This window comes from Sinohyriopsis cumingii, chromosome 7, assembly GCF_028554795.1.
Source record: "Sinohyriopsis cumingii isolate HCF-2022 chromosome 7, ASM2855479v2, whole genome shotgun sequence".
NCBI lineage: Eukaryota > Metazoa > Mollusca > Bivalvia > Unionida > Unionidae > Sinohyriopsis > Sinohyriopsis cumingii.
In genome coordinates, this window is record NC_142967.1 from 62,921,279 (window position 1) to 62,940,008 (window position 18,730).

Sequence of the window (18,730 nt, forward strand, 5' to 3'; positions counted from 1 at the left end):
TCCGATGCTTCGATGGTAATATTGGTTGTACGCTTGCACCAGGTGCGGTAAGATGTCGATGTACTTCAGAGTGTGGTGATGCGTAAAATATTTCCACATGCGTTCTTTCAAAGTGCGTTGAAAACGTTCCACGATGCTGGCTTTGGTTTCGGGATTCTCGGTGGTAAAAAAATGAATGTCACGTTTCTTTAATTCTTTTTGGAAAGCTTGGTTCAAAAATTCGGTGCCTTTGTCCGTTTGCCGTCGAAGAGGGTGACGACCGCTTTGTTTCAGCACTCGTTGCAGGGCTCGCACTAACTCGCTGCTCGATTTGGAAGTCAAGGGCACGACCCAGGCAAATATGGAAAAGACGTCGATGACACAAAACAAATATTTGTAGCCACGATTGTAGCTGGCCAAATGAGAGACATCGGCTAAATCGGCTTGCCATTGATGATCGATGCCTTCCACTCGGGTGCGACTTCTGGCAAACTTGCGTCGAATGGGTTTGTGTAAAGTGTAAGTAGCTTGTTCTTGTAACCATCGTTGCACTTGAGGTAAACGGAGACTTTTCAGTCGCGTTTTGGCAGCACGATACAATTTTTGAACTCCTGCGTAACCTGCAGGATGCGAGGGATCGTAGTAAATGCTGGCTAAGGCTTTTTCAATTTTTTTTTTATTTTTTGTGTTGGTTGGTTGGTTGGTGTGTTAATAAGGCACCCACTCTTGGAAGAGGCTACTCTTTTTCTCTTGGGGTATTTTCTTGGATTGCAATGCTTTGCGTGTGCGACCGGCAATAGGTGTTGAAGAGGAGGAGGCTGTCTGAGCGGGGGATATCGGTTCTTGTTTCACTTCTGTCTTCACTTCTGTCTTCACTTTCTTTTTCTCTTGTGATGAAGAAGGGGTGGCCATCATCTTTTTAGTCCATCCAATTCTGGAGGTAGGTGGTGTTGTTAACTTGCGTACTTTTTCTGGTGGAGTTTGAAACCCTTCTTCTTCTTCTTCTTCTTCTTCTTTTTCTGTCTTGGTCACTGGTAATGGTGGTACTGGTACTGGTACTGGTGATGGTGCTGGACTTTTCATCAAGGTCTTAAAATCTTTCAGAGTGGGTAGAGCTGTTTCGTCTAAAGCTTTCTGGTGAAAGAGTTGCAGTCGTTGCAAGAGTTGACCGTACTTTTGCGATTTTTCTGTTTCGGACAAATCTTGGCGATCCATCAAGGACTGCAATTCGTGTTGTAACTGGGACATCTCGTTCAAATTGGGATTGGGAGGTAAATGCGGGGTGCGTTGTTCTTGCCACCGATAGTATTCCATCCATCGTTTGTAAGGTACTAAAGCTAGTTTTCGTCCTTCCATGGGGTTGTCAGCGGTCGATTCTGAGATCTTGGGACTTCCGAAGGCCTTTTTATCTTTGTCCCACCAGTCCTCCCAACATGGTTCCCAAGACTCCTTTCAGTATGGGGCCTAACAAGAGAGGCAAAATGCCTCCACGTTGCACTAACATCTTCTTTTGACGAATGGGAATTTTCTTTCGAACCATTTGGCGAAGAACGTGACGATGTTTGCTTAAGCATTGTTTCTGGTGTTTGGACAAAGGGATCGTGCCTTTCAAAACGTTCAAACAACATTCGCACACGGTATTGATGACCTCTTTGGAGGCCGATTGAATGAGTTTTTTTCGTAGAGGTGGAGAAGCTTTGGACAGGACAGATAACATGCCCCCATATTTGACTAAACGTGGTGGTAGTCCTTTTCTTTTCTTTCCTTGGGGTTTTCTGGAGGGTGACATCTTGGAGTCTTCAGGAGCACCAAAAAAACACTGATACCCTAATTGGTCACACACCTTTTTTTATACTGGAACGCGTCGCCACTGATTGTCTTTACGTCGTATTAGTTTGAGGACAGGCATGACACGTCGTGGAGGGGTACGCAATGGACTAAATCGAGCCAGTTCTTGCTTGGACAAATCCAGTAAACTTTGTAACATGCCCGATTTTTCATGGACTTTGATTTTGGGAGCAGGTACTTTGTGAGCAGCAGCCACTGCCACTAAATTGGAGGGTCCTGCCACTGGGGAAGTTCTTTTTGGGGTCATCAACGGAGAAGTTCTTGGTGTGATCAACGTCTCCAAGTACTCTTCAGTTCCTGGTGTCATCAACGGAGAAGTGGACGAACGTGAGGATGCCGGAGACGCAGTCACTGCCGTGGCAGATCGTGGTTTGCGAGTGTAAGGTTGCGTCCTCGCCGAAGTGCCTCTCTTGCGACTAGTTTTCTTCTGTGCGGTTTTCTTTTTCTGGGGACTTTTTCTCTGTTTCTTTTTCTGGGGGCTTCTTTTCTTTTTCCGGGGTGGTGGTGTCTGGTCAGAGGAGGGTCCCGCCACGGGAGAAGTTTTTCTTCTTGGGGACCTGGTCTTTTTCTTTTTCTTCTTGGGGCTTCGTTGGATTTTTTTCTTGAGTATAACTTTAGGGGCATTAGGATCCCATCTTAAGAGAGAGCGAATGATGACCCCTCCTAGAGTACCGCTCCCTCCAGGTTTCAAAATGATTTGTTTTATGGTTTGAGTGTCGATGCGGGGATCGGCCAGTTGTACCAAAGCGACTTTGTTTCGATCGAAAAAGCGTTTGGTTTGATGAGGAATCTGAATGATTCCTTGAAGTATTTGACGTGCCGTCACCGTGAACCATCGTAAGACTTCTTTGAGACTAGCTTCTAAGACACGAGCTCGTGTTTGTGGATTTTTTTCTCGACTGATGCCATACAAGGCACGAATCAATTTGACGGGAAGATGCGACTGAAGGGACGTCATGTTCACACTGTGTGTGAGACAGACAAAAAGGGTCTGAGGTTTTTATAGATTTTTTATGTGGAGTGAAATGAAGTCGAGGACGGAGACGTGTACAGGACAGGCCCTCCGTCTTGGCACCAGTGGTGAAACAAGTGGGTACGAAATCGCAAATCCTCGGGGGTCGTAGGTTTCAAATCGACGAGTAAATAGGCGTGTGGCGTTTGAGTGGCATCGTCGTACGCCTGAGTCAACCAAGGCGTTCCTAACTGTTTGGCTAAGACTTGCACTTGCGATTTATCTCGAGGGCTTTTAAACAAGACTACGTAATGCGCATTGAGACTGATGGTGCGATGGGCTATACTTTGTTGAAACAAATTGTGGGTGATGTAAACGACACTGGCATTACGGTGATGCCCTTTGCGCGTGAACCACAGTTTAATTTCTTCTTCGTCTTCTCCTAACATGTCGTCGAAAATGACCAAATGGGTTTGACGGGAGTCAGAGACGATGCCGTCGTCTTCTTTCGGAATGCCTTCCACAAACACGATGGAATCGCCTTGACTTTCTCGCAAGAGACTGTACGCCGATTGCCACTCTTTGTAACACCACACGATCCATTGAGGTATGTTCGATCAAACGTTTGACGAATTCGGTTTTGCCTGAACCGCTAGGTCCAGCAATGAGCATGTTAAAGGGATGGCGAAGATACAAAGCCTCCCAACTGGCACGATCTAAGTGTTCGTCGATGACTTTGACAGTAGAGGAAGAGGGAGCAGAGACAGCAGAGGTAGCCATTGTGTGAGAAATGTCACTTGTGACACGAAAACAAACAAGACAAGAGTTTATATACTTTTTCAGAACACGTTTATTGAATGCTTTTTTTTCAAACATGAATACGAAAGACAAAAATACATAAAAGCCAAAGGCTTAAGTACAAGGATAAAAGGCACATGATAACCATTAACGTGGAATAAAAACAAGTGTCTGTACAACAACATGTTTTGGGTAATGTTCTAACCAATTCTATAGTAGGGGGTAAGGTAACACAAGTGTCCTCCCGAAAGGGTCTTTCAGGCCTGTCCACGACAGTCCCGTCCTGGGTGACGGGTTCTTCTGACACCGTCACTAACACGGGTTGAAAAGTAACTTTTTTCCTTGAACAACTCTCGTGCATACTGGGCCACTTCTTGGGTCCAAGCCTCAAAATCCCATTCTTTCCAGGCACGGACATCTGTCCAATGGGGATGTAAGTCACAAGCTACACACACATCGTCGTACACGTCTCGGGTAGCTAAAAGTTGACGAATCTTTTTTTCCCGTAGAGGTCGAGAAGTATCCAGATGAAAACGCAAGGCTTTGAGCAAAAGGAGTTTTTCGTGACCATTTAAGGCCATTGAGGTGGTAAGTACTGATCGTAAAGAGTCCACAAAGAATCGGCTGGTAAACGAAATCCCAGAAAACAAGTCACTAAGACACACACCACTTGTCGTCCCAAATTGAATGGATACAGTTCTTGTAATAATCGATGGTAATGATCCACGGTTTGAATATGGTCATTGAGTTCCTTCCACGGAATCTGTTCAATGACATGTGACATAAGTCGTGGCATGGCAGCCTGTTTTTATATTCTCTTTTTTTCGGATGCAATACACGTACTTTCTAGTCAGAGATCTTCGTTCTTCAGTAGGGAATTTAAATGTTACATACTGTAACCGAAACGTCAGAGTTCGTTTAGAAGCTTCGTCTTCCGCTAAGCAGATTCCACGTAACAAATGTTGGTAATCCTTTACCTCGTCTTCTTCAATACGTTGCAGTAAGTGAATGTCGAAGTAACCAAAATTATGAACATGTACATCATTGGCGACCTCAAAGTTTTGAACAATGTCTGACCACTGAAACAATTTCTGACGAATCAGTTTTCTTATACCATTCAGGTACCAGTGGTTAAAGATCTGGTGACGTAACGGATGCAATTGTTCTTTACGTTTGACTTGTATTTTCACCAGTTCTCGGTAAATCCTTTCTCTCAACTCCTCAGGCAAGCCCAAAATGTTCTCTTGTAAAGTATCCATAAGTATATACACTGTTTTTGGAATCGTTGGTTGGTGGCCAATAGCCTCGTTTGCCTTTGTGCCTAATGTAATATCCACTCATAATCAGTCTTCTTATACTTTGTAACAGAGCATAATTTAAAAACGGTTGAATCACTTTGCGTTTGCGTTTCACTTGTATTTTGATCAGTTCTCGGTAAATGCGTTCTCTCAACTCCACACGCAAGGCACGAATGTTCTCTAGCAAAGTATCCATGAATAGGTCATACTAAATCCTCTTTGGTCTGACACAAGACATGTACTCTTTGCACAGACATGGTTTCAATTCATTGTCGAATCTAAATCGTTTAGTTACTAATTTACACGTTACAATTCGTTCAGAAGTTTCCTCTTTCACCAAGTTGACATTGTGTTCAAGATGTTGGTAATTCGTTAACTCTTCCTCTGGAATTCGATGCAGTACGTTTACAATGTAGAAGATGGAATCGTCCATACCAAACCATTCCTTTTTAAAACCAGGGATCGTTGATCAATGTCTGTCCAATGGAACACTTTCAACTCAATCAGTCCTTGTATAGCCTGAAGGTACCAGTGGTTCAAACGCCGGTGACGTAACGGATGCAATTGTTCTTTACGTTTCACTTGTATTTTGACCAGTTCTCGGTAAATCCTTTCTCTCAACTCCACAGGCAAAGCACGAATGTTCTCTTGTAAAGTATCCATGAACAAATTATGGTAAGAAGTTACTTCAATGTCTCGGTCCCACTAAGGGTAAGTAATGACAATTCGGTGACCATCGAGCATGTTCTACGTAGGCCGAATCTTGCGGTTCCCAGTGGTGAAGTGACACACCGCAACTGAAGCACATGACTTTATCTCCTTCGCCCAAGTAGAAAAATCCGGCTCTGGCTAATTCTTCGGGGGTCGGTCCTCCCAGATACTTAGGCCATTTTCCTTTGAACGATTGAAGACGATTTTCAAAGTCGCAGTATTCCGACAAACGCACAGGGAACGAATATTCGTCTTTCACAGGTTCGTTTCGATGAGGGTTGAGTGACATGGGCAGGAGGTTGCTCAGGGCTGGATGACATCCGTAGGGGGGTAGACGTGAAGGTGAACATTCCCCTTTAAAACGAAACCCAGTAAAATGTCCAAGAGGACGAGCGGCATCACTTTCACATCCCTCAGGTTTGACACGCACAGCATCACTTTCCATGATAGGGGTCGTAAGAACAAAGTTCACATGATGCTTTACGGCATCGCTCAGGTCACAACGTACAGCATCGTACCCATCGCAAGGCTCACAATCGCATTCCACTTCAGAAGCCTCACACTTGAATTGTGCCTTTCTAAACAACTTGTTTCGTGCTTCTCTGAAAGTATTCATCTTGTTCACTCGGTCTTGGTAGTCACAATGAACTATCGATCTTGCCTACGGTTCCTTTTTTATATACAGACCAATACCGACGTGTCCATACGGTAAGGTGAAATGATTGGGAAGTCGCACTCGCTTCTGGTACACGATTTGATAGATTTTTTCCAGGGGTCGACTGACGATGTGATGAGTGGGTAAACGTAAAATCTTGTTCGGTTGATAGGTGGTCACTTTAAAGTTTCCATCCTCTCCCGATTGCAAGGCTTCTTTCAATACCCCAAAGTTGACCACTCGACTGGTACGATAATTCAGAGTCAGTCCTTTCACTTTGCACGTCGTGTGCACTTCTCCTTGTTTGTCACGGTATTCGTAGCCGTAATTTTTGGGACCGCCACTGACGAAACTTAGAATCTTGTCGTCGGGATGCTCGTCTGTCCAGGCTCCTAAACGGTCTCCTTCGATGTCAGGGTGATGTTGAATCGGGTGATGGATGTAAATGCAACTGTCCGTGTCAAAGTACAGGACGCGTTCCCCTAACAGTTCTAAAGCTTCGTACAATTTTAAGCGAGCATGGGCTGTCACGTAAGCCGCAATGATGACATTTCCAAAAGGGTCGTCTTGTACAAAGTCCAGATCTTGTTCGTAATTGATCAAGATCAAATCCTTTCGAACGACGTCCACGTGTTTCATGTATTTGGTTTCTGTCGTGAATTATCTTGAAGTAGCGGGAAGGTTCTGTCAAATATTTCGTCTTGGGTAAACACGGGCGTTGTGCCATTTTACCCCACAAGCAATTTAAAATCACTTTGGCAAACGATCGCCTGCCTTCGTTTTTCTCGATGTGGTCTAAAGAGATGCCTTCTTGTTCGTAGTATTTCTCTTTGAATTGTATTTGGTCTTCGGGAGTGTGACACCAGGACGGATAGCCGCTGCCTTCTTGTTTCAGTTTCAAAAAGGCATCCACGTAGTCAGCGAAAATGCCTTTCTGAGTAGGGTCACCCTTGTGGTACTGTTGTGTCTTGGGAAAGTGGCAAATTTCGTACACTTCTAACAGTTGGTATCCCATGTCCAAAGCTTTGAACAATTCTACGCTGACCCAGGTTCCCGTCAAGGCCCGTTCTTGCTGGGTGTGCTGACAAGGCTGATCTTGGTTGCACGTTTCGGCACAAGTACGGCACAAGGGAAACATCAGTTTGCCTTGACAATGGTGAGGTAAGACGGGATGGTACAAGTCCGTGGGAGGTAAAACTTTACACTTGATCAAGCCTTCGTATTGACGAATGTTTTTCAGGTCGATGTGTTCCGTGAACAATTGCGGGTGCCCTACAGGAAAGCGACAATATTTGCACACGTAGGGATACAGCGAACACACGTCCAAGTATTTGATTTCTTCTCCTTTCTCTTCGTCGGCTTGGTACAGCAAACAGGTGGCATTGGTCCTTCCTCCGTACAAACTATCCCTCGGGTTCAGCGGGTCCATGAACTGGTAACTTTCCACGAGGTGTTTAAACTCGGGATCGGTTTTCATACGGTGATCGTACTCGTGTTCCCACATTTCCACCACTTGGTATCCTTCCTGTTCTAACTTTAGGCGTCGCTGACAAGTGTCCTGGTACAAGTCTTCCATGGTTCGTTGTAAAAACTGATTTTTAGTTCCACGGTCAGGGTAACAGACGGGACATCCGTGAAATAAGCAACCGTTAAACTCGCACACGATCTTGGGATTTTCTAAGTCCCAGCCATCGACCGAATGCGTTCCTATGGTCTTTTCGCCTCCTCCGTTGCGGGCATGCTGAATCCACTTGTCTTCCTTGTCGCACAAGTAATGTAACCAACGTAGGGCTTTGACCGAGTATTGACGTTTGACAGAGTGGGTCGTTTGAGGACTGATGACAGCCACGGTGTTTTCAGGCATGAATCTTTGTCTGTACACTAAGGAACACGCTTTGGCAATGGTGCAAGCTTCTTTCAAAGGATCGACCCCTCCGTGTTCCATGAACAGTTCTCGAAATTTTCCACAGCAACGCCGTAAAATGTCCACGTCGGAACGACAATACTTTAGCATTTCTTCCTGAAAGTCGAAAGGGTCCGAGGCGTGAGCCTGGTACCAATCTTAGAAAGCTTCTTGTTGTTCGGTACGCATGTTGTCGGGGTCGTAATAATGAGCTTCGGGCAAATGGGGTAGAACGGCGTGTTGATTGGCTTCCGTATTGAAAAAGTGTGGAAAGTACCCTTTAGCCATTTCTGTCATTCCAAACGTTTTAGACATTCGACTCAAAGGCATGGCCAAATAGCTCATCGAATCTTTAAACTGTACTTGTCCCACTTGCATGAAAATGATTTTGGCTCCGTTCAAAGTCACTTTAGGACGCTCGGTGCCTTGTTCCGTATAGTATCTGAGAAGAAACTGTCCATCGTATCCGGAGAAATTGTGAGCCATCACCGTGGCATGACGATGACAATCTCCGTAACGTTCGATGTCCTCTTGGCTCCACGTCTTGTCGATGGGGTCTAAGACCCATTGGGCAAAATCGGCTAACGTGTTCGGTCCCCGAAAGATGTTTTCACGTCCTCCAGGAATCTTGCTGCAGTGAGGGCAATGACTGAAGATAGGTTCTTGAATGCACTTCTCGCACGCTCGATGAGCCACGCAGAAATTAGGGATGTGAATGCCAGTCTCTTGCATGCATTCGAAATAGAAAAAGATGAAATTGCCTTTCTTCTTGTGACCGTCCTCTTTCTCTGGTGGGGGTTGGTATTTTTGCACGTAGCATTGGTGTTCCAAGTCCACGATGTGGTGACAAATGTGACATTTTTTCTTTCCTGAACATACGTGTGCCTTGGTACTATTGGCACGTATGCCTTGTCCACAGGTAGGGCACAATCTCAGGAGTTGACAAGCACATTCCTTCTGTGAACCTTGCGTCTTCAGATGTTGTTGGTAACAGGTAAGGCTGACAAACGTGCGCAGACAAGTTGAACAAGGCACTGGTTCTTCGCTCAGACAGGGTGGAGAGGCCAAACATCCTGGGCATTTCCATCCACAATGCTTGTGTTGCTCTCGATTGTTATAACCATAATCACATTTCTCACAATAATAAACATATCCCAGGAATCCGGTGATAGTGGTAATGGTATCGAAATGGTCATCGTGATAATAAACATGAATGTATTTTCCGTCCTTAAAATCTTGCCCTCGAAACAACAGAGGTCCGCGCATTTCTTGAGGGTGCACTTTCAAGGTGTAGCGTGGAGCTAGGGCATCTTGCAATTTTTGCATCTCAGGAATGCCACAGGGTGTGTCTTTGGACAGGCCAGCTTGTTGCAACAGGAGTTCTGCTTCATTTCGTTGTTTGGCTCGGTCCGATTGTTGAATAGTTTTCCAGGCTCTTTTCCATTCTGCCGTGTCGTTCTTGTTGGCATAGGTTCGTCCCACCACGATGGCACGGGCTAAACACATCTGATCTTGAGGGTTGTTAATTCGAACGAGACTTGTTTTGGTGTTGCGAAGGTCGTCCACCAATAAGACCTTTTTGCGTCCAGTTCCTTGAGGAGGAGAGACGTGGGCCATTTTCAGTGTGGCTTTACCATCGGTGATGTCAAACTGATCATTAGATTGTTGTACGTGTTGAATCTTGTCCATGACTTTGGAAGGGGTTAGTTCTGCGGGTCTGCTAAACTCAATCCAAACAGGGGATTTCAAGCAGTCGTGATCTATGGATAGTGTCAAGAAATCGTCTTCTTTGGGTTGACATTGTCGCTTGAGTGCGGTGAGCAAAGAATCCCACATCTCGGTGATAAACCCTTCTGCTTTCTCCAATGGTACGTCAGCCTTGAAATCTTTAAACTTCACTGTGTAGGTGTAAGCCGTGGTTCTAAATTTTCTTGAGGAGCGCTTTTCCGTCTCTCGAATGGAATAGTACTTTTCAGGGTTGACTAAGGGTGGTGAACTTGGTTTAGAGGGTTCTGATTCTGGTTCACTCATGTCCTCTTCAAAATCACTGGCATGAATTTGTGCCAAGATTTCAGCCCTGGTACGAGGCGATAGATCACGTTTCTGCCTCTTACTTTCTTCATCTTTCTTCTCAAATGAATAGGATCGTTTCATCTTGAGTGCAAAACGTCAAATGACTTAAGTTTAAACACCATAGACTAATTTATAGTCATGGCAAACCAGCGTATATAAAAAGGGTGTGTGTCTTGTCCTTTCACTATTCATTTCACTCTCAAGCCGAGCACAACGATGGAAGAGACTAACCAAATCGAACGTTTCGTCAGAGCTTTGCGAGGGGTCATTAGAAAATTCTCTTCAGACCAGCCCACGGACTACTCTCCTTCCTTTCGAGATAAAAGTTAAGATACTTGCTATATCTGTCAGAAGAAAGGGCATTGGTCTTCAGAGTGTCCAGACCGCCAAAAAAGAACAAAAACAGGGGCTAAAAAAGACAAAAGTCAAGATACCTGTTATTATTGTAAAGAAAAAGGACATTGGTCTCCAGATTGCCCAAAAAAGAAACAAGAGGAGTCAGAAGAAAAGAGGAATTCTTCAGAAGAAGAGAGGGATTCTTCGGAAGAAGAGAGTGATTTTTCGGAGGATGAAAGCAGACAGGTGAAGAAAAAGAAACAGGAGAAGAAAAGAAGAAGGGAAGAAAGTGAGGAGGAAGAAGAGGAAAAGAGTGTGACGGTGCAGAAATTCAAAAAACAGAGAGACTAAATAAGGAGAAAGAAGAAGTCAATGAACTTTCAATTAAAGTGTTCTGTTGTGAATTGTGAATTGGATTGTAACAATGGAGAAAAGAATAAATTAATGATATAAGGTAAGTGTCTTTGAGTTATGATTTTAAAATAAGAACGGACACTCACGAACTCATACAGAGACACGTACTATAGGGGGTAAAATGGGCTGTTTATTATTTTTTTTATTGGCAAATTGAAATTGTATTTCTTTTCGAGAAATGTGGGTGGCCCTGAAAAGGGACTTTTTATTTTTGGTGTAGGGGTGAGTTTAAGCAATCAACTTTAACTGCCTTAAGCCTTTGCCACGGCCAAGGCCTACTTCTGGACTGCGTAATGTTGATGATAATGATTATGATTGGGTTGAAATCACTAAGGGTGGTACGGTAGGCTTAGTCACAGGGTTGACGTGTTTAGCTCGGGAAGGTCGTATTCTCTTCGGTCGTAATAAAGAAGTATGATACATTTGTTTCAGACTCCTTAACTCCGCTAAAATGTCTAACAGTACCGTGACCGTTTGATTTTCACCCTCTTGTTTCTTTGCTGCTACTTCTTCTTGCTGTTGTTGCTGTTTGTTTTTTTTTACCTCTTCTTCTTGCTGCTGTTGCTGTAGGAGAAAAGCTTGTTCCGCTTCCTTTTGTCGTTGTATAAATTTCTCCAATTCTTCTTTCTGTCTCTGTCTAAAATTCTCCACTTGCGGTAATGAAGAAGGTAACGAAGGTTCCGGAACAAATTCTTGCGAGGAGAGAAAATCCACAAAATCCCAATTCACCTCTTCTGAAAGTAAGTCCGGGTTCCCTTGGGCAGTCTCCCCTGCTAGTGCACCCCAATGGATCGTTTTCTGAGTTTCCGTCATGTTGAATCACTGTCGCATAGATTGACTGTACACAAGCGCTAACGAATCTATATAGACCACGTGACGTCACAGACTGTTCTCTTCGGATTGGATGCGAGCTGACTGAATTTTGTAACGCGTGTTTGGATTGGTGAATGAACTCAATCCGTTTCAATCCTACCTTTACCTATAAATAAGCGCAGTTCACTGCATTGATTCACCTGTTCTCGTCGCTTCAAGATGTGGACCACAGTTGAGTCATCCACCCTTGTGTCTTCCATGATGTTCAGGACGGACATGCTCATGTATGTCCGATCCAAGTGGACCGTTGTCCACAGGACAAACACCAGCCTGTGGATACGTAGGATCTACGTTGAAAGACAAGGATGCCTGAAAAGAGTGCTGATTTACGGGCCAACAGTGAGACGCAGCCTAAGGACAAGAAGAAGACCAATGTGGTGCCATTTATGTTAATGAATACATTAACATAAACCCAAAGGCCCTTTTCAGGGCCACTCATAGGTCTCGAAAAGAGAATGACTTTCGATTGCCTACCCCTTTTTTTAAAAAAAAAATTTAAAAAAAATCCCATGTTCAATTTTCCTTGACGCTAGAGTGACCCAAGACTTTTTCCCCATGTACAATTTCCCTTGACGCTAGAGTGACCGAGGACTTTTTCCCATGTTCAATTCCCCTTGACGCTAGAATGACCCACGATTTTTCCCCATGTTCAATTTCCCTTGACGCTAGAGTGACCCAAGGGGTTCTGTAATGCTAATTCCCCTTGACGCTAGGGTGACCCCATTCACTACTCATGATGCTAACCATATGTACTCATTTATACTTTTATATAGCACGATTATATCCAAAAGTACTCATTTGTACTCTGTATAATAAGGTATAGCATGATGCTAACCATACGTACTCATTTGTACTCTGTATAATAAGGTATAGCACGATGATAACCAAAATTACTCATTTGTACTCTGTATAATAAGGTATAGCATGATGCTAACCATATGTACTCATTTGTACTCTGTATAATAAGGTATAGCACGATGATAACCAAAAGTACTCATTTGTACTCTGTATAATATGGTATAGCATGATGCTAACCATATGTATTCATTTGTACGCTGTATTAACTTGCCGCCGAAACTGAAGAGCTTGACATCATGTCAATCTACGCACCTTCGAAACTAAATATTTGACAACAGACGTGCTCCGAAAAGCATTACAATATTACGTGTTTCAAAAACATAAGTTAGCACATTTTTGCAAAGAATTTTACTTAGTTTAAATTATAATCAAGTCATATATTAGACTGACTTTGCAAAGTCTTGAAAATAAACAAAGTAGGGGTCCAAGTGTTTGGAACTATTGTATTACTCGTAGCATATAGATGTGTCCACTGAGCCGGTTAGTGTAGGGATATTGTCCAAAACAGGATAGCAAATCCCCAGATAGCAGAGTTGCTTATTTGGCGACTTTGGCGCAGAGTGTGGCGATTCGACGAATTCAGCCAGTTATAGCTTGTATCAACGTAAAAGATATCGTGTAGACCTTTTTCACTATGCTTGGTGGGTAAGGGGACAATACTGTGCGCTTCAGTCTGTTCATTTATCAGTTATAAACTCATTCATTACATTGAACAACAAATCTAACCAGAATTTTAAAGGTTTCATTCAATACGCTCGTTGGCAGAGATGTTGTATGATTCTCTTTGATTCGAGTTTGATGGCTTGCCAGAGGAATGACATACTGGAATACAAGCATTGATGACTAAAGCAATCTCAAGAAAATATGATGAAACTTACACCAAAAAAAACTCCAGGAAAATAGAAAGAACAATTCATATTGAATATGAATTATATTTAATCCGAGTTTTCTCTATCATTATCTACTCTGCGGTAGCGACATAAAGATAGCCGCTTACTACTTGGCCAAGCGAAGCTGATTGTCCTAACACTGATCCCTTCCTGCATAATAAGAAGTTCCTTTATTTTCTCAGACATATCAATTAAATTATGTTTGCCTCTTTAATAAGCCAACAACCGGGCCAAAAATACAGTGTTTGCAAACTGAATAATCTACCTGATAATTTTTCACATTGTTCTGGAAGTCGCTGTATATTTGCTGGTAGAGCATCAGACCCGTTATCCAAAGATAGAGTTCTGTATCCGCCCAGGCCAGCCCGGGTCGGCTGCTTATATGTGTCCTTGTGAAAAGCCATTACATAGCCAATGATGTGTTAGAGGTGCCGTTAAAAGAAAGAAAGAAAAAAAAAGAAAAAACATATTTACACAGTTTGCTCACGTGATCCAGATTTATTCGGCCTACATTTTCCTTGACTTAGAAGTCAAACGATTACGTAATACTTAGCAGCCTATGAAGGGAAAAGACCAGAGGATAATGCGAATATGGTCGATGAAGTTACTATGTAATACGGCAAGGAAGAGCAGAATATATTCATTACTTAATAATCGAATCACGTATTGGTTTATTTAAAGTTGCAAACAGTGTTTGAATTATCATGTGTAAGAAGATAAATATTTTACTTGCCGAATGCTGGCAAGTTTGGTCTAATGCAATGTCACTTAAATGTGGAAGCCCCTGCGTAGAGCAATACCTGAAGTCACTACCGCGCCATACTGGCGAATTCCAGCTTTTCGAAATGGGGTGCGCTTTGACCTTCAAACCCTGTTTAACTGTCGAAATATGTAAGAGGGGAATGAATGATCAAAGGAAGCTCGAACAAAACTCTGATATTCCAGTTTTAGCAATTCGTTCACGCGGAACCTACACGTTATGCGTTCCCTTGTGTGAAAAAGTTAATGATCATTAAAAGATTAAAAAATTAAATTATCACTTTATAACTATCCAGGTCGTCCTCGTGACATCAAGTGCAACGTTACCTTGGTGACACGTGAAGAATGGCACGCCCGACCAACAAGGCACACCGAACACATGAATACTCCAGTCGGGATTGTGTTCATCCACCACACCGCCATGGCCGAATGCGATGACCAGCACAGTTGCACAGTGGAGATGCAGAAAATACAGAACTTTCATATGGATATAAGAAGTAAATATGATCAACACTTTATCAGGATGACATTTAGTTGTAGACAAGAAAATTTAGGTAAAGGAGTCATTAAGTCATAACAGATAGGGCGTGAGTATGCAGAAAGATTAGTCCTGAAGAGTTCGGGTTGGCAGGTTGGACACATTGACAAGCGACTCTTGCAGAATTCGGGTTGGGAACAGATAGGGTGTGAGTGTGCAGAAAGAGTATTCCTGAAGAGTTCGGGTTGGCAGGTTGGACACATTGACAACCCACTCTTGTAGAATTCGGGTTGGGTGGTTGGACTGATTGACAAGCCACTCTTGCTGAGTTCGGGTTTGGTGGTTGGACACTGTGATACGCAACTCTTGCAGTGTTCGGGTTGGGTGGTTGGACACAGTGACAATCCACTCTTGAAGAGTTCTGGTTGTGTGGTTGGACACATTGACAAGCCACTCTTGCAGAGTTCGGGTTGGGCGGTTAGATACATTGACAAGCCACTCTTGCAGAGTTCGGGTTGGGTGGTTGGACACATTGACAATCCACTCAGGTAGTGTTCGGGTTGGGTGGTTTGGTACATTGACAAGCCACTCTTGCAGAGTTCGGGTTGGGTGGTTAGACACATTGACAAATCACTCTTGCAGAGTTTGGGTTGGGTGGTTGGACACAGAGACAAGCAACTCTTCCAGTGTTCAGGTTGGGTGGTTGGACACATTGACAAGCCACTCTTGTAGTGTTCGGGTTGGGCGGTTGGACACAGTGATAAGCCACTCTTTCAGTGTTCGGGTTGGTTGGTTGGACAATTGACAAGCCACTCTTGCAGTGACCGGGATGGGAGGTTGGACACTGTGATATGCAACTCTTGCAGTGTTCGGGTTGGGTGGTTGGACACAGTGACAAGCCACTCCTGCATTGCTTATGAGCAGATTAACTTACCTTTGTGTTATTTCTTACTAATTAATTACAGACCATTCGAGCAAGGGCTTTTTTGTCGTTGTAAACCCAATCAACGCCGTATAACTAATTTATTATTATTATTATTATTATTATTATTATTATTTAATCAATATACATAGAGACCATGATGGAAGATATGCCTGTTTTTGAAATGTGTTAATATGAGATAGTTAAACAAACATGAAAGGGGCCAAACCTCTTGAAGTTGGAATATTGATCAAATACTAGTAAACACCCCCCCCCCCACGAATTTACAATATGAATCATGTAACTTCGGCCCTTATAGTGGAGGCCTCTGTCTACTGGGTGTGAAATTAAGCTGCTTTACAGTGCATTTCCTCTATGTAGTGTAGTTTGGATTATCCACATTTATTGGTGACATAAATACTGTCTGCATTGTTGATCATAATACTCTGAAGACTGATGTTTTAATTTGTCAGGTTGGGATGACATCGGGTACAATTTCCTGATCGGTGGAGACGGACGAGTATACGAAGCAAGAGGATGGGATCGTGTGGGGGCTCACACGCGCGGCTGGAATGACGTTGCCGTGGCGTTCTCCGTCATGGGGGATTACACCAATAAACTGCCTAACTCTGCTGCTCTAACTGCTGTCCACAACATAATCGACTGTGGCATCCTGAAGGGCAAAATCACACCAGACTACAAAATGTATGGACACCGGAATGCCGGAACCACGGAGTGTCCCGGACAGCAGTTGTATGACCTCATTAGAAGATGGCCCCACTTTGATCCGAATAAACCAGTCAGACCCACACCGGCGAGCTGAATACGTTGTCACACACAGAGTACACAACGTTGTCACATCAGACAACACATTTTGTTAATACTATGTTAGGAAAAATAAAGAGATAAAACATTTTTTCCTTCAAATGTATCATTCTTTTTGGTGTTCGGCGTAGATATGTGTGTGTTTGATTTAGAATTTTAACGTAGCTTTAACAATTTTCAAGTCATATTGATACGATGTCTGCAGTGTGGCATTTTTAAAGTGATGTCTAGCACTGGGGCATCATGCCAAAGACATGTAGCATGATGTCCCACCCAGTCACATTATCCTGACACCAGGCCGACCAGTCCTAACACTAACCTCTTAATGCTGAGCGCCTAGCGAGGCAGCTGTTAGTACCATTTTTGTAAGTCTTTGATATGACTCGGCCGGGGTTCGAACCCACGATCTCCCGCATCCGGAGCGGACGCTCTAACCACTAGGCCACCGGAGCGGTCAGCGTAGATATATATGGTTCTAATTTTCCATAAACTCTCGCAGACCTCAGTAGATAGCTATTATAAATGATTGCTCTGTGGATATTGCCATAAATTTTCTAGAAGATCTATGAAACCCAGTCCTGCATTTTTATAACGTCATTGTATATGAACGACATCCAGACTTGTACTATTTACGCCTTTTCCATGGCGCCCGACCGTCGATATATTTCTGTAAATGGCATCAAACATTTTATAGACCTCAATTTGTTTTGAATTCCGTTTTCGATATTTATCGAGAAATACTTGGAAAGCGTTAAAGTTGTGAAACAAATACAAAACTGCATATATGTTTTGCTCTTGGGCTGGGAAAGAAATCATTTGATATGACGTCATCCCACCTATCTAAACGAGGGTTTATTTTGCTTGTTTTGTTTTTTATGCTGACTCGGAACAAAATACGAATGTAGTTTTGTGTAATAATATCAGGTCCAGTGAACAAAAGTTGACATCAACACCACGATAGCAATGTAGATACACGACTCAAATTTTGATTTCTCTTAAGAAATGCTTGCCTATATAGCACAGTTAATCAAATCAAAACAACAGTAAAATTATACCTAAAAATATATCAAACAGTCACGCTTGTTTAGAATCCATGAATATCATTTTATTAACACTCCATCCTAAATTGATGCGATGTAGAGGAGACACAATTATATATTCATACAAAAGGTCGAAGCAACAAATCGATGAATCAATCTACACGAGGCACGTGCAACTTCCTCTTGGACACAAACTATTGTCCTAGTACAGGCATGTGCAACTTCCTTCAAGGCGCAGACCGGATAATGATTTTTAAAAGTACCCGTATGATGCAAATGTAACCATCTAAAACAATGCTTGATCTACATGTTTGCTTTTAAAGTACGAGTTTTTGTTTCCATAGCAACTCCCGTCTAGAGACCCAAATGCATAAACGAAAATGGGATTAATAAAGTTTTTAAAGGACCGTCTAGTTATCATTCTATCACACGCACGAGGAGTTCAAGTCGAATTGAATTTACGAGACTTTACCGGGGTCTAAAGACTGTTTCAAATGGTTCTTATGGTACATCCCTCAAGTTTGCTGCAAAAAAGATACCCAGAATCCTGGACAACACGAGAAGAATAAGTATTCTGAGCAAGTAAATACATTTCAGTTTTGGTGAGAAATACGATATATAACAGACGACTGTGAACACGCAATTCATATACAATGTGGACATGTTTTAAAGTCACGAGTGAGTAAATTTTTATAAGGCACTGGGGGGTAAGACTGGCAACATGTTTTATTTTAGCTACCTCATCCATTATAATGAAAAATCTATTAAATGATTAACACCAGTCATATCTATAGCGCTTTGCAGAAAAGTACCCACAATGTATAGTATGGTTCCACTCCGAGGTTTTTGGAGCACCGTTCAAAGTAGGCAAGGCACAAGTGAAAAAATTGCTTGCTCTACAACTCTGACAATGTAGACAAGTCTTTCGCCTACTTTGATTAATATTTATTTTGATCAGTGTTTGGAAAAGTAAATGCTGTGTGAAGCAGACAACTGATGAAAATGACTGCTTATATGTGCTGGCAAATGTAATAGTAACAAAGTATAAAAAATTTACCTGTCTCTGAAATACGTAAATAAAGTTTCATGCGGAACTTGCCATCTTCTAATAATTGCAC

At 42.9% G+C, this 18,730-nt stretch overlaps 1 protein-coding gene across 1 annotated transcript in view; it reads left to right on the forward strand.

Moving 5' to 3' along the window:
* The window catches only part of LOC149795385 (peptidoglycan-recognition protein SC2-like), a 46,967-nt gene extending 30,305 nt beyond the window's left edge, over nt 1-16,662 (forward strand). Inside the window, exons 2-3 of the mRNA XM_089965173.1 lie at nt 14,644-14,844; nt 16,221-16,662. Coding sequence (XP_089821299.1) covers nt 14,644-14,844; nt 16,221-16,570 — 551 coding nt within the window. The 3' untranslated portion in view covers nt 16,571-16,662. The remainder of the gene's footprint in view (nt 1-14,643; nt 14,845-16,220) is intronic.
* The last annotated feature ends 2,068 nt before the right edge of the window (nt 16,663-18,730 follow it).